This window comes from Carex rostrata, chromosome 10, assembly GCF_964058835.1.
Source record: "Carex rostrata chromosome 10, lpCarRost1.2, whole genome shotgun sequence".
In the NCBI taxonomy this organism is placed as follows: Eukaryota; Viridiplantae; Streptophyta; class Magnoliopsida; order Poales; family Cyperaceae; genus Carex; species Carex rostrata.
In genome coordinates, this window is record NC_135927.1 from 5,908,973 (window position 1) to 5,925,231 (window position 16,259).

At 32.3% G+C, this 16,259-nt stretch overlaps 2 protein-coding genes across 2 annotated transcripts; both read left to right on the forward strand.

Annotated features, from left to right (window-relative positions):
• The first annotated feature begins 455 nt into the window (after window positions 1–455).
• Window positions 456–1,225, forward strand: LOC144560206 (F-box protein At2g05970-like). Its single transcript, XM_078309382.1, has 2 exons — window positions 456–1,115; window positions 1,214–1,225. The coding sequence occupies exons 1-2, from the start codon at window positions 456–458 to the stop codon at window positions 1,223–1,225; spliced, it is 672 nt and encodes a 223-aa protein (XP_078165508.1).
• An 8,289-nt stretch (window positions 1,226–9,514) lies between these two features.
• On the forward strand, window positions 9,515–14,010 carry LOC144560670 (Nucleotide-sugar transporter family protein). Its single transcript, XM_078309913.1, has 7 exons — window positions 9,515–9,696; window positions 10,287–10,335; window positions 10,787–11,013; window positions 12,330–12,528; window positions 12,781–12,924; window positions 13,076–13,150; window positions 13,602–14,010. Exons 1-7 carry the CDS (start codon window positions 9,605–9,607, stop codon window positions 13,761–13,763), a joined length of 948 nt encoding a protein of 315 aa, XP_078166039.1. The 5' UTR covers window positions 9,515–9,604; the 3' UTR covers window positions 13,764–14,010.
• The last annotated feature ends 2,249 nt before the right edge of the window (window positions 14,011–16,259 follow it).

Below are 16,259 nucleotides of genomic sequence, written 5' to 3' on the forward strand. Positions count from 1 at the left end.
CACGAGCCGAGTCGAGCTGAGCTTTTTCTTTCAAAAATGAGCTGAGTTAAGAGCCGAATCATTATGCTACAATTGACGAGCCGAGTCGAGTTTGAGCCGAATCTTAATCATTAGCAGCCCTAGGCCTAATATTTATTTTTTTATTTAATTTAACCATATATAGCTCCCATGCACCCCAAATTTGAAAAATGACAAAAAATATTTTCCTTTGCACTGTATATAAACTCTTCTATTTTTAAAGGTCCATATACCATCCCTTTTCAATCGAGTTGGTTAAGGAATTCGGGCTTGTTTTGATTCCCAGTGTCGCTTGAAGATTTGTGTTGAGGCATAACAAACATTCGGATCGATCTAACGAGACGCGGCCAGGTGTTTCAGGGATCTGAATTCCAAACCAATTGCATTTGTATGTTTGCATTTGTTGACAACGATATCGATCGACGTCTGTTAACACCATGAGCCCCCAGACTTCTAGCTCTTGGGCTAACCTTCTACCTGACGTAGTGCTTTCCATCATGGACCACATCGATATCACCACCTCCATCAGACTTTCCGCCGTGTGCACCTCCTGGGCCTCCACAATCCGTCACTGCCTCCCTTCCTTCCCTCCGATGCATCGTGACCCACCCGTCCCTTGGCTGCTCATCTCTGCTAAGAACTCCAATATGAACATCAACCGCACTGACCTCACCTTTTATGATCTCAGCACTGACTCCTATTTTACTATCTGGATCCCGATACCCTCTCTCTGTGAACACCACTGGATGTGCTCCTACAAGGGTTGGCTTGTTACCCTTGACCGGCAACTCCAGCTCCACCTAATCAAGCCTCTTACGGGCGCCCATGTTCTTCTCCCCGGCAAAGGCATAGAAAAAGAGCACCCCAAGAAGGCAATTATGTGTCATAGTCCTGATAACACCAATGAATTACTAATTTTTTGCTTGACCCACCAGGGGTGCTTAGTCTCAACGAAGCTTGGCCCACCATGTTGGACTTGGAAGGCTAATTCCGACATGGCTTATCAGGATATCATTTTACATCAAGGAAAACTTTATGCTTTTTCAATGGATTATTTATGCTACTGGAAGATCCCAAACTCTTCTACCAAAGGAAAGGTAATCGGCTATATCTTTACTGAGGAGTGGACAAATTACCTCCTACAGTGGAACAGTGAACTCATCATGCTGAGTATAGAGAATGAACAAATGGTTAGCTTGGAAAATAACGCACCAAATGAAGTAGAATTGCTTCAACTTAAACCTAAAGATCGTGGCTGCTCGGCGAGACGTGTTTTGAACTTAGGGGATGATGCTTTGTTTTTCGGTGCCAATTGTTCCTACACAACGTCGAGTTCTGGTCATGATAATATACAAGGGAATTGCCTTTACTTTACTAATCAAATGTGGAATTGTTTTCATAATGATGAACAATTTCATCCAAACCTTAATTTTGGAAGATTTGACTTAGGAAATCAGACTTTTTATAAGCCATGTTGTCCACAAGATTCACCTATGCATTTGCCTCCACCGATTTGGTTCTGGCCTTGCTAATTATGAAGACTTAAAATATAAGTAGTACTCTTCATTGATTGAGTTTAGTTTGTTCTTCTTTTTTAATTCTTTGTTTAAATTCTCCATCTTTTACATATGTCCGGTCAATTTGTCTTTTATTTTCTTTCTTGTTTCTTTTAAGAATAGACAATCCTTTTTAATCGCATTGTAAGCTCTTATTAATTAATTTGTCATTATTCATGATTTATATTTTAACAGTCTGTGCAATTGAGTAAAATCTGGTTTACATATAACCAATTGGATGTGCATGCATGCTAGTTCTACATCATTACAGAATTTTATGTTATTTTATCAAAACAATGTTATCTGTCATGGTATCTCAATAGAATAATTTCTGTAAATCTTTTTCCCAGAAAGATTGTCTATTCTTACAAGAATATTATAGAAAACAAGCTAGTTCTACACCATTACTGTATTCGTTGTCTATTCTCATTTTCTTGGAAACAAGCTATTCTCATTTTCCGGATTTTCAGATGTCTGTTCTTAAAAGATTTCGAGATGTGTTAAAATTATGGAACCTGATAATTGTACTCCGAACAAAATCTCCGAGCACGCCCCCCAAGTAGTTTAACAGAAAAAACTTCCAATGTTATTTAACTTCCATTATTTCCTATGTTAATATCCAAATATTTAAAGTTATCTAAAAATATTTTCTTTTTTACCTTGAAGACAAAAGTAGTTGAGAGTTAAAACTATCTAAAAATGCTTTCAAATAGGGGTTTATATGCTTGCGAGTAACATTTTAAAATATTATAAACATAGCTTTAAATGTTTGGATATTAGCAATGGAAATGAAAGTTAGACAATATTAGAAGGTTTTTTCTATTAAACTACTTGGGGAACGCACTCTGGTATGATGGCTTGAAGTACCATAACATTTCTCTAAAATTATATTGTAAACTCTGAAGAATAGACATCTGGAAATCATTTTCCCATAGAGTTGTTTCCAAGAAACAAACTTGTTTCTGAGCTGAGCTACCAGAGTCGAGCTGTCTCCGAGTCGAGCTCACCCGAGTCAAGTTGGGCTGTGGCGTTCATACAATCCGTGTCGAGTTGGGGTTTTTTTTTTTTTTTTTTTATTGATCGTTGAATTGTTAATGCCCGGCTCTTTGGCAGGCCTTGGAGAACTATAATACGAAAGACAAAATTGACAAAAGATAAATTTAATAATTAATAAAGACGAAAGATGAACCATAGCTGAATTAATTAAGTTAGAAGATAATTACTAAAAGGATGTGTTTTGAATGGTTTGTATCACATGTTTTTGAGATTTCTCTGCTTCCATTTCTTCATTTCATAATTAGTTCAGATGTTACTTCTGTTAGGTCACAAAATGTTGATTGGTTACCTATTTTGAAATTTGTTCAAAGAAACCTTAATTTGCAATCAAATGATGTACACACAAAGATATAGTTCTTTGAATACACTTGTTTGAATGACCAAATGTTGTACTACAAACGAGTTTAAAAATTTATACACTTAATATTAGAATATCTTAATTCACATAGAAGAATAATATCAGTAGAATGTTTAAGTAATGGTGTAGAACTAGTTTGTTTCCAAGGAAATGAGAATAGACAAAGAATTAAAAAAGAAAAGACATCTGGAAACAAGCTTTTTTAATTGTATTGTAAACTCTTGAGAATAGGAATCTGGAAATCATATTTCCAGAAAGTTGTTTCTGAAAAAATAAATTACAAAGGAACGTTTTCTACTTTTGGATAATTTCAGAGTCTAATTAAGACAAATCGACATTTTCTAATGAAACCATTGGACTTAATTGTTATCTTATAAATTTATTTCTTATCCCCATGACAGCTGATATATCCCAGTTCTTATCCTCTGCTACATTGAGGTCAGACGGTAGCTCGTTACATCCATTTGAGATTTGTTAAAAAAACTGACAATACGAATTTACTGTTAAAACCGTCGTACAGAATAAGAACTCTACCTGGCCACCTCTGTTTCTTTTTTTGAGGATATTCCTAATATAGACAGTTGTTATCAGTATAAAAAACAGTGATTTAAATTACTTCTGAAAACGTCAAATATTAGTAAATTCTGAGATATAATCAAGATGAACACCAAGCTGAGCATTACCATTGCATTTCTTCTCCTCTGTAATATCTTTTGCTTGACACAAGGTAATCTTCATTCTAGAAATAATTGAAAACCAATATAACATATATAGAAGTAACAAAAAAAATCTTCTCTTGTATCTCAATGCTTCAACTGATGTATGATATATAAGCTCATTTTTTTTTTTTTTTTTTTTCTATTTGTTATGAGTCGATAGGTCAGGGGACACTGACAAAGGGAGAGGAAAACCGGAGTAAGATTTTCAACCCGGAGCTTTGCATTCGTGATGCATGTGGCAATGTAAGTAATCTCCATATATGTTACTGCTGCGCGGGCCATAAAAAGAGATCTTGCTACCAGAATCAGAAAGACTGCTGGTCTCAATGCCAGTAAAAATATATTTATACTCAAAGTCTCCGACAGGTGACAATTAATGGGCATATATATAATCAGCATCAACCGTGTGCTTATTTTATATCTGATTTGTAATCTAAAGTGTAAGAGTAGATTGATAATCAATTATGAAAGTGCTCATGAGCTTAACCAAGACCTAATTACATGACTCTCTTCGTCATGAAAGTAATCCAATAAACACTTAGTGTGGAGCTTCAAGTTTTACATGATTCTTCTTGTCATTTTTGTGTATATTGTTTGGACCATCTCGAAAAGAAAAGATTAGATAGCTTATACAATTCAAAAGTATTTGAAGCCAAACATTAATACAATGGAAGTTGGACAGGTGTACGCTACTACGAAAACGTTAATCATACATGACATATCATACAAGAATGCGAGAAAATTTCAAACAAACAGTGTATAAAGGGAGGTGCTCATGTGAAAATTAACTCAACCATGAACAGGGGCGGATCTACTGCAGCACAGGGGGGGTCAGCTGCCCCCCGCTGGATTTTCAAAAATAGTGCTAAAAATCTGTTTTTCGGACCTCTGCCCCTCCCTGGAATTCAAATTGTCCCCCTGTAGCGAAACAAATTAGCGGAGCCCATATAAACTCTGAGCGAAACAAATTAGCGGAGCCCAAATAGGCGCTGATCCCAAATAGCGAAAATTAGTTGAAACAAAATATTTTTATTTTTTTTTATTTTTTTTAATTCAAAGGCAGAGGCTGCCAAGTTGAACCAAAATGTTGATTTCAAATTCCCTATAAATGTTGAATTATTGATTTTTTCAAGTAATTTAGAATTTTTATTATATTGATTGGTATTTTTTTTGTTATGTTGAATTGTACCCGATAAGCTATTGGGTTTGAACCCGATAAGCTATTTGCATCCGATTATTGCCCCGCCCTGACAAAAATCCTGCGTCCGCCCCTGACCATAAACACATGGTCGTTTAAAATGCAGCCATGCACGAAAGGCACCTATTTTTGTACATAGTTTATTATTAAGAAACCGTGTACGATCTTGTCCTATCATACACTGTTTTTATGGAACAAACCATGTATGATTATATTAAAGAGAAGGGTTCAAATGCCTTCATTTTTTGTGCCTCCACCATGCCTCTATTTTTTAAAACTTTAATAACTCAAAATTTAAAACTTAAAAGTTAAAATAAAACCGTTAAATGTGATCTATGTTATTTTCTTTATGTGCTCATAAAAAATTATCACATTTTAATTTTGTTTTTATGTGAATCAATAAGTTCAAAAATCAACGTCTATAAATCATCCATATTAATGTATTTTTTACAAGTTCTTGATGACAATTAAAATAAAATTGAAATGTCATAATTTTTTACACGTGCATAAATAAAATGACGTAGGTCATATCCAACGGTTTTATTTTGATTTTTAAGTTTTAAATTTTGAGTTTTTAAAGTTTTAAAAAATGAAAGTATAGTGGAGGCACAAAAAATGGAGGCATTTGAACCTTCCTCTATATTAAATCTCCAATATGGTTTTGCATTTAATAAACGTTTACGATCGCGCTCTCCAAAACCAACCCCTGCTAAAAAAAAAATTTCTTCAAGCCACGCCCCCTTGCTATGCGCGCGCACCTCTTCACATTTCCGTCTTCAACCCAATTTAGGTCATGCCTCTTCATTTTTCTCATTAAGTCCATTATCTAATTCATTTTCACTCTTATCTTTCTCATTTCTAATTAAACCCTCTCACCATGGTCGGGAGATTTATCTCCCTTTGACAATGGATACCACCAAGATTTAGGTAACACAATATATCAATGGTGCCCATAGTTAAAATGAGATTAATCTCAACAATATTTGTGAATTGTTTGGTTGTTTTACACTCTTATAAAAAGATAAGAACATACTGTTAGATTTATTGCCAACCTCGTTGGATTTAATGTCAACATTGAGCATATATGTAATCTAATTATGGATTGTTTACTGTCATATATAGTTGTCAATTAAAGTGATCAAATAAGGTAATAGACAATTAATATATTCATTAGGATATAGTTCATAAATGTGTAGAACAATTTAAGAAAAGATCAAATCATTGATGGACTGATTTAAAATTTTGCAATTAAGAAATCTGTTTTTATGAAGAGTTGTGCTGTCCGCACGGATATCGATGCAGTTGCACAGCTTTTGATGCGCTAGCACGGTTTTTGATGCACAACACATTATACCTTTTTTTAATTTCGCAAATAACCAAAAAGATTATTATATATAAGGATTGGTCCCCAAAGCACAACTGAACATATGTTTTTCTCTTAAGAAAAATACAGTTTGGTGTGTCTTCTCTTCTTCTTCCACCATCAAAGAATAGAGAAGAGAAATATATTAGGAAAATTTGGAGAGGATTTTTCAAGAGTCACACCTTGTTGTCTTGGAAGACTTATTCCTCGACCCGACGACAAAAGGCGAGAAGGACTTCTTGCCATTAAAGACTTGTCTCGTGCTCACGGAGACGGCTTGCTCTGCTATGGTTTTGGTTATTACATGACAAACGACATGGAATCAGGTATTATGTTCCGCACTTAAAATTTATGTTTTGGGTCTCTTTGGCATAGGACGGTCCTTAAGTTAAGATGGGGAACTGTTTCTCCTTCCCCGAGGTGTAAGTGTTTGACCCCTAGATGAACGGTTCAGATCGACCGTTTGGATTTTGAAAAATCAAATTTGGACCGTAAGCACTTCGGTCCATATGCAACTGAATGCATATTAGCCACTCTCTCTCTCTCTATATATATATATATTATTTGATTCGGTATGTTACATGTAAATCTTTATATGTATAAATTTGTATATTTAGTTCATTCTTTATATGTATGTGTGTGTATTATTTAAATAAATAAATGTCATACACGATTATATTGAAATAACCGTGTATATATAAACCTTGTGAATTAGGATTTTAAATTTTTCATGCTCTCTTTTGCAAATTATACACGGTTTTTGTAGGACCGTGTATGATCAGCCCTCATTCTATATGATTTTTGTTATTGAACCGTGTATAAAAAGTCCTTACAATTTTAGGTTTTTTGTACATCTTCATATACTGCCCTTTCTTTAATTCTCACCTCTAATCAAATAACTCTTTCACTTCTTTCTCTCTCTCTTCTCCCTTCACTGCACTCTCTCTTTATGTTTTGTCTAATTAAATATAGAGTGAGTCTATGGTGCTATGCATATTACGATTTGGCACCGTGCTACGGCTCTATATTTGAGTTTTCAAATCCTAACGGTCGATTCGAACTGTTCATCTTGTTCTCCATATTAATATGTGTTTGGATACCAAATTTTACATTTTTTGAATTTTTTTTACTATTTTTTTAGATTTATTGAAAATCACTGTTTTTGGATGGTCCAGAATTTTCAGATCAAGTGATTTTCTAAATATCTAAAAAAATAATAAACAAATTTCAAAAAATGTAAAATTTGGTCTCCAAACACATATTATTATGGAGAACAAGATGAACGGTTCGGATCGACCGTTAAGATTTGAAAACTCGAATATAGAGCCGTAGCACAGTAACAACCCGTGATATGCATAGTACCATAGACTCACTCTTAAATATATTTGAAAACTCAGTCAAATCTCTTTCTCTTTCTAGGTTCTCTCAAAACCAATCTAGATTTTCACTTACAACTTTGAAACTGTCAGTACTGTAAAAGAAGTTCCAAGGTAACAAATTATTGGTCTGTAAAGAAATAGCTTACGATATAATAGGTACATTATAGCTCTCAAAAACATCAAAATTACATATATCCCCCTCTAACATTCATAATATCATATTTGCCCTTCCAAATTTCAAAACTCACAAATTTAATTATTTTATTGTATTTTTTATTAAAACACGTTTCAAATTTTTAAAGTACCTATTTTACTCTCTATTAAGAATAATAAAAAAAATATGTAGTGTGTTTAAGAAAAATAGCAGCCTTCTAATAGATCAGCTTTTGAGGTAATTAAGTGGTTCATTTATCTAGTTTTGACACATACACTGACATTCAGGTATAGACTTGTTCAAAAGTAGAGAAATAACATATTTGCCCTCCGAAACTATTCAATTAGAAGACTGAGATTTTTCTAAAACATATACATTTTTTTTTACTTTTTTAATGAAGAGTAAAATAGGTTCTTTATAAATTTAAAATGAGGTTTAATACTAAAAAAACATTAAAATGGGTAAATTTGTGAGTTTTTTTAAAAATTGGAAGGGTAAATATTATTTTATGAACTTTAGAGGGGAAATTTCGTGAATTTAAATTCCCCTTTTTTATGTCTGAGATTTCACATCAACCTTTTTTTTATATATAGAAAAAATAACAAAAGAGGTCGCATAAATCTATAACACTTGTAATTAATTAGCCTTTTTAAAAAGGGATCGTGCTGCTACTGCTACCAATTATCAGGAACAAAAGTTCTGCCAACTGACAAAAGCGCATGATGTTTTTTTTTTTATATATATATTTTCGTTTATAAATGTAAATTTTATACAAATTAAATATATATACGGAGTTAATAATTGATAAAAAGTTTATACATACAAAAATTGTATTGTCTAAATTTGTAAATAATATTTGAACACACTTTTTTAAGTATAAATCCTTTCATTTGTGTAAAATTTTGTCACCTAATAACCTAAGATATATAGGAAATTATATACGAAAATCAATTTTTATATGAAGAAATTACAAAAATACTGTTAACTTTATTCATTTATTGTGTATCGTCTTGTATATAATTTGAATGTTATTTTACATTTAATTAGATGCCACTTAGTCGTTACATATAAATCGTTATAATATGAAGTTATTTTATATATGGTAGAATATACACCAACTTGACCAAATTGTATTATTTTTAATATATATAATGTATACAAATATAAATTATTTTTCAAATATCCAACTTTTAAAATCATAATCCTTCTTTTTTATGTTCTCATTTCTCAAGCATCGTCAATGGATCCAAGTCCAACAACCCCAAAAGAGAGGTAATGATTTTAACAGAGTCGCATTCGCTTCATGCAGCGCATGGACTACAGAATTGAAATATCGCTGCACATAGTTAGTGCGCTGTATGAACCAAAACTACTCTGTTAAACTCTTTACCAATAGAGTTTATACTGCTTTTGAATAGGGTGCGTATTCTCTGAGATATCTCAACTTTTGCGTGACCGACGTGTCCGGTGCCTATTCGGGGTGATGTAGGGGGCTTTGAGATTCGTGCAGAACGTATTTAAATGTTTGGGATTTTCCATAACGTCACGCAAAGTTTGAGATATCTCAGAGGAAACGAATTCCCTAATACCCAACTGGAGACGATGGGTTCAGCGTCAAAATTATCAATCGAGTCCAATTAGCACTGAGTCCGTCCAATCAGCTTTACGATCCGTGCATTTCACTTCAATATTCGTGTCCGTGCACTTTATACCACGCATGATTCTAGAAGAACTGGAGACGACGGTACGAGGCGCACTTCGTCGTCGTCGTCTCTCTCTCTCTCTCTCTCTCTCTCTCTCAGCATGACTTCTGAGAAACCAAAGGTGTGGCTTTATCTCCTCCTCTTAACCCTCCAGTACGGTTCTCAGCCTCTCCTCTCCAAGCGCTTCGTGAGGTTCTCTTTTCTATTCTAACACATATTTACCATAAGAGAAAGCCCAAAACAGAATCAAGGGTAACTTGAACTTACTTGCAAAATTGAACTTGTACTGGTTCCTTTTTGTCAAAACTGAACTGCTAATAAGTGCATTTGGGTTCTTTCAAGAAAGCAATTAACTGGTACCAGTGCCTTCATGTCAAATGAATTGCAAAATTAAACTGGTACCAGTACCTTCCTGTCAAAATGGAACTACTAATAAGTGCATTTGGGTTTATTCAAGAAAGCAATTTACTGGTACCACTGCCTTCCTGTCAAATGAATTGCAAAATAGAACTGGTACCTGTGCTTTCATTTCAAAATTGAACCATTAATAAGTGCATTTTGGTTTATTCAAGAAAGCAATTAACTCGTACCAGTGTTTTCCTGTCAAATTAATTGCAAAATTAAACTGGTACCAGTTCCTTCCTGTCAAATGAATTGCAAAATTGAACTGTTACCAGTTCCTTCGTGTCAAAATTTAACTACTAACAAGTGCATTTTGGTTCATTTGAAAAGAAATTTTTGTTTGCACGCGCCAATTTCAAGTACTAATGTTTATTCTACAGGAGGGAAGTAATTGTCACCTCACTAGTTCTAGCATGTGAAGTTGCAAAGGTGATTTTACTAATACTATTTTTATTTACCGTAATTAAGAGTTACATGGACCAGTACTGGTAATGACCATTTTACAATCACTAGTGAATCTTAGAAATTATGTGAATGTAGCAAGTGAAGTAGTGATAAAGTGCTTTAAGTGGAGTATAGTTAAAGCTGCTCCATAGGTTCATTACTTAAAAGACACCGAATCTCTTAACTTTTGACACTTGTTACCCTTACTGCCCTTTTTAACATTGTGCATGAGGACAATTTGGTCTTCTTACTTTGCTTTAGAGTGATTTAGTATCTATTTCACTTTTAGTTTACTGCACTTGACAAACTCAGGATTGATTTCTAGTTACTTCCTGCTTTGAGTACCAATGTCTGTACCAGTTGAAATTTATTAACATTGAATGTAACATTAAAAGCTGGTTTTGCAAGGCAAACAATTGATTTTGACTTTTTGTAGGTCGTATGTGCGGTAATTCTATTAGTGAAAGAAGGCACCTTCAAAAAGCTGTTCCAGCAGTGGAGTCTGGTGGGTTCACTTACTGCATCTGCACTTCCTGCAGCTATATATGCAGTGCAAAACAGTTTGCTCCAGATTTCGTACAAGAATCTCGACTCCCTTACTTTCTCTATCCTTAACCAGACCAAGCTATTATTCACAGCTTTTTTCACCTTTCTTATTTTAGGGTACAGTAATTTCTCTTAATTTTCCCACTTTACTCATTTATTTATAATTCAATCAAGAGTGAGGCTATGGTACTATCCATAGCGCATATTGATCCGTATGATGGATCAATATCTCCATTTTCAAAGTCCCCAAAATTTTTTTAGTTACCACCCTAATAAATCAAAATTACTCAATTGATCAGATTTCAAAAATTACCACCCACGCATACCCAGCAAATTAAACTAGTGTGCAGACGGGGGATGCACACCAGTGTTGTGTGTAGACTAGGGATGCACACCAATTGGTGCGCATAATGAGTTGGCGCAGTTGGCGCACCAATTGTTATAGCTTGATATTTTTCACTAGCTTACGAGGTGTTGGTCATCTCATTTCTTTGATATTTTTCTTCTTTTCTCTGCTTTTGAGGAATTAAAGTCTTCCTCGTTTTCAATCATGTGTGCTTGATGTTTTCAATTAGATGAGAGTAGTTAGAGTTTGACCCATTTTACATGTTTGTAGAGTTTGATTGGAAATTAAAATAATTTGGGTACAACATTCTATGGTTTCTATAGAGACTTGTTACACTACACGTGTCATGCTATTTGAAAAGGTCAAAAACAAGATTTTGATTGAATGGATTAAAACTAGGTGGTGCGACAACCCAGTATGCGCACCAAATTGGTGCGCATCCCCAGTCTTTCTTTCCAATTCAATTTGGTGCGCGAACTGGGTACGCGTGGGTGGTAAGTTTTGAAATTTGATCAATTGAATGGTAATCAATTAATTTTGATTTATTAGGGTGGTAACTAAAAAGTTTCGGTCAAAGTCCAATCGATCTAAATAGTTTAACATAATCACTGTATGAAAATGTAATTGCATATCAAATTTTACATTGTTTGAGAATTTTTTCACTATTTTTTTTATATATGGGTAGAAAATCACTTGATCTAAAGATTCTAGACTATATAAAAGCAGTGATTTTCTACCTATATATTTTTATGAATTATTTTACTATATTTTATATAGGTACAAAAGCACTACTTTTGAATGGTCTAGATTCTTTAGATCAAGTGATTTCTGCGCATCTAAAAAAATAGTAAAAAAATTCTAGAAAATACAAAATTTGATCTACGGGTACATTTTCATATGGAGATCATTTTGAGTGGTTCAGATCGACTATTTCAACTTTAAAAACAAAGATATTGATCCATAGTACGGACCAATTTGTGATATGCATAGTATCATAGCTTCACTCTTATCTAAATACAAAGAATAGGATCCACTTTGTGACACTAGCAATATTTTTTACAAATCTCACATTTTAAAAAACTTACAGACAAAAGCAATCAGGAAAACAGATACTAGCACTGGGTTTGTTAATAATTGCAGCGACACTCCTAAGTGTCGGTGAGAGTACAAATAAAAGCTCAAGTGGGGCCCACTCAGAAAATATACTGTTATATGGAATTGTCCCTGTTATGGTTGCCTCAGTTCTTTCTGGCCTGGCCTCTTCTCTCTGCCAGTGGGCCTCTCAGGTTAGATTATCTTTTAATCTACTTTGACATATGATACATGTTGATTCAAAGAGAGTAGTTTAATTTTTTTACTGCATGCCAGTATTGAATCTCTTTGGTGCAGTATTAGTACAGTAAAGATGTTACTTTTGGATTTGCATTTGAAAATTCATATGCTATGGATATTGCTCTGAAAGATTAAGATGAAAGACGAAGGTTTTAAATTTTTTTATTTTTTATTTTTGTTTTGTTTTCGTGCAACCTAAATTGCAGGTTAAGAAGCACACATCATACTTGATGACAGTGGAGATGTCACTTATAGGCAGCTTTTGCTTGTTGGCAAGCACGGCCCACTCACCAGATGGAGAGGCCATTAAAAAATATGGCTTTTTTCATGGATGGACACTTTTGACTCTGGTAATTCCTTGTTATTTTTATTTTTTTCTGAAAAATTTGCTGGAATTTCCTATGGCAAGAAACTGCAAAACTTACAAGGTAGTGATTACTCAAAACAAAATTAAAATATAGAACAGCTTGTGTTTATAAAATGAAGGTTCTCCTTTTTCAGGTGCCGGTTATATCAAATGCTGTAGGTGGCATTCTTGTTGGACTTGTCACTGCTTATGCTGGAGGTGTTAGGAAGGCAAGTTAACCTAATTTTGTGCTTCATTATTATTTTCGTAATATAATTTTTATTATCGTACTAAGGTTCCATGAAGCAAATTAAAAAAAGGGCCCTGAATTAACTCAATCAACTCAGCTTATGCACATGTAGGCAAAATCAAAATTCAACATACAAATATACATAGTTATAAGTTGGGGTACTGATTACAAGTAGGGGCGAAATTGACCATAGTTATAAAATTGTATATGAAACAGATAGTTATAACAAAATTGTAAAGACTGCAGTTTCACTTTGTTGAGAAATTTCAATGAAGTACTAAAACATTAATTTCCACAAATATCTCATAATAAGAAAAACATTGGGTATTAATCGCAATTTGTAGATGTTGCTTTCTCTTTCAAATGAATTAAACATAGGGTGCAATTTGCATTATTTACCAAGAACTTTGATTTATTAATTTCGGATGCAGGGTTTTGTCATAGTATCAGCACTCCTTGTGACTGCACTCTTTCAGTTTATTTTTGACGGGAAACCGCCTTCTATCTACTGCCTTATGGCCCTACCTCTTGTCACTTCCAGTATTTTCATATACCAAAAATACCCCTATGTGGACCGCAAGAAGAAAGACTAAGCATTTACATTCATGAAAAGAGCTATATATTTTTAGAAAGCTCTTTTGTTTATGTTGTTGGAGTACTCTTCACTTAACACATTCTTGTTAGCTAATTGAAGGGTCTGGTTACAATTTGAGAAAAATAGAGGGACTTAAATGTCTAATTGTTGTAGGCTGTAAGCAAACATGCTTTGATTGGTCTTACTAGGAATATTTATTTCTATTTTCTGCACTGTGGTAAATTATTAAAATTGTGTTTCTCTTATTTTTATTGTTCTTTTTCTTATTTTTCCTTTTTTTCCTGGTAATTGCTACAGTTTGTCTTACAGGCTTGTATTGAACTATTGATAATTGAAAAGGTTTCAAATGCCTTCATTTTTTGTGCATCTATCATATCTCTATTATATTATGTTTTATATTAGAAAAAATTCTAATAATTATATGTCAAATTAAAACCATTATATATATTCTTTATTATTTTCTTGATGTATACATACAATATTAACACTTTTTTTTAATTTTGTTATATATGAATTAAAAATTTGAAAAATCAATATATAAAAATTATCCACTATAGTGTATTTTTGCTAGTTCTTGATAACAATCAAAATAAAATTAAACTATCATAATATTTTATGTGTATACAGAGAGAACTGATATAAATTAAATTTAACAGTTTTATTTTGGTATTTAAAATTTAAATTTTAAGTTATTAAAGTTTAAAAATCGAAGAAATAAGAGAAAACCCCTCATTGATAATTACACACAAAAATTGGTTAATCATATTTTATTGAAGGCCTTTTAGCCTTCACTGCACTTTTCTTATTAATTAAATTGTTGGTTGCAATTAAGCAACCCTTCAAAAGAAAAAATTATTATACACGATCAAACATATGACAAATTAAAGATTTTGTTATATAATTTTTTACTGATTTTACTCTGTAATATTATGGTATGAAAACAACATTTATCTAAATCCATAGTCAATAAATAATTAAGAAATGAAAATACTTTACCAGTATCGTCAAGATTGTCATTTGTCAATGCTGCAGAAATTTACTGAAATCAGCGGTTTTCAAACCAGCTTAATAAATAGTAAACAAATTCCAAAAAATGTAAAATTTGGTCTCCAAGTAGATTATAATATAGATTAAACATCTAACGGTTTAGATTTGTTGTTTGGACATCAAAAAAACAAAAAAGGGCCGGTAGCAAATTAGCCGGACCCTATATATACCGATTTTTTTATTTTTATCCAAAATTTAAATTAAATTTCAAAACTTAACCGGTTTGATTGTCATTTTCTAATTCTACCCAAACCGGTTAACCGTTAACCGGACCAAATTTCCGGTTAACGGTTAACCGGACCCTTTGAAATGGTTCGGTTTACCGTTAACCGGACCCAAACCATGGGTCCGGTTAACGATTAACCGGATTTGTTGGTCCGCTTAACCGTTAACCGAACCAAATTTTTTTTTTTTTTTTTTTTTTTTTTTTTTTTTTTAAAACAGAAAATTTTAAAAAAAAATTTCTATTGAAAATAAACATGAAAATTCGTATTTAGATTTATCAAATTTACACCAAAAATTTACATATTTAGATTTATTAAATATTCGTATTTAGATTTATCAAATTCGTATTGAAAACCACCATGAAAATTTCTATTGAAAATAAACATGAAAATTCGTATTTAGATTTATCAAATTTACACCAAAAATTTCTATTTAAAATTATAGAAAAATACACATACACATACACATACACATACACATACACATATACATATACATAAATAATATACGGTTACCAATTTTTTTTTTTTTTACTTTTTTTTAAAACAGAAAATTTTAAATTTTTTTATTTTTCTATTGAAAATATACACGAAAATTCGTATTTAGATTTATTAAATTTTTTTTATTTTTCTATTGAAAATATACATGGAAATTTTTGGTGTAAATTTGATAAATCTAAATACGAATTTTCATGTTTATTTTCAATAGAAAAATAAAAAAATTTAAAATTTTCTGTTTTAAAAAAAAGTAAAAAAAAAAAAAATTGGTAACCGTATATTATTTATGTATATGTGTATGTGTATGTGTATGTGTATGTGTATGTGTATGTGTATGTGTATTTTTTTATAATTTTAAATAGAAATTTTTGTTGTAAATTTGATAAATCTAAATACGAATTTTCATGTTTATTTTCAATAGAAATTTTCATGGTGGTTTTCAATACGAATTTGATAAATCTAAATACGAATATTTAATAAATCTAAATATGTAAATTTTTGGTGGAAATTTTTGGTGTAAATTTGATAAATCTAAATACGAATTTTCATGTTTATTTTCAATAGAATTTTTTTTTTTAAATTTTCTGTTTTAAAAAAAAAAAAAAAAAAAAAAAAAAAAAAAAAAAATTCGGTTCGGTTAACGGTTAAGCGGACCAACAAATCCGGTTAATCGTTAACCGGACCCATGGTTTGGGTCCGGTTAACGGTAAACCGAACCATTTCAA

Coding starts and splice junctions, on each gene's coding strand:
- LOC144560670 (XM_078309913.1), top strand. CDS start 9,605: ATGACTTCTGAGAAACCAAAGGTGTGGCTTTATCTCCTCCTCTTAACC. Junction 12,925..13,075: donor GATGGACACTTTTGACTCTG/GTAATTCCTTGT, acceptor CTCCTTTTTCAG/GTGCCGGTTATATCAAATGC. Junction 13,151..13,601: donor ATGCTGGAGGTGTTAGGAAG/GCAAGTTAACCT, acceptor TTTCGGATGCAG/GGTTTTGTCATAGTATCAGC.
- LOC144560206 (XM_078309382.1), top strand. CDS start 456: ATGAGCCCCCAGACTTCTAGCTCTTGGGCTAACCTTCTACCTGACGTA.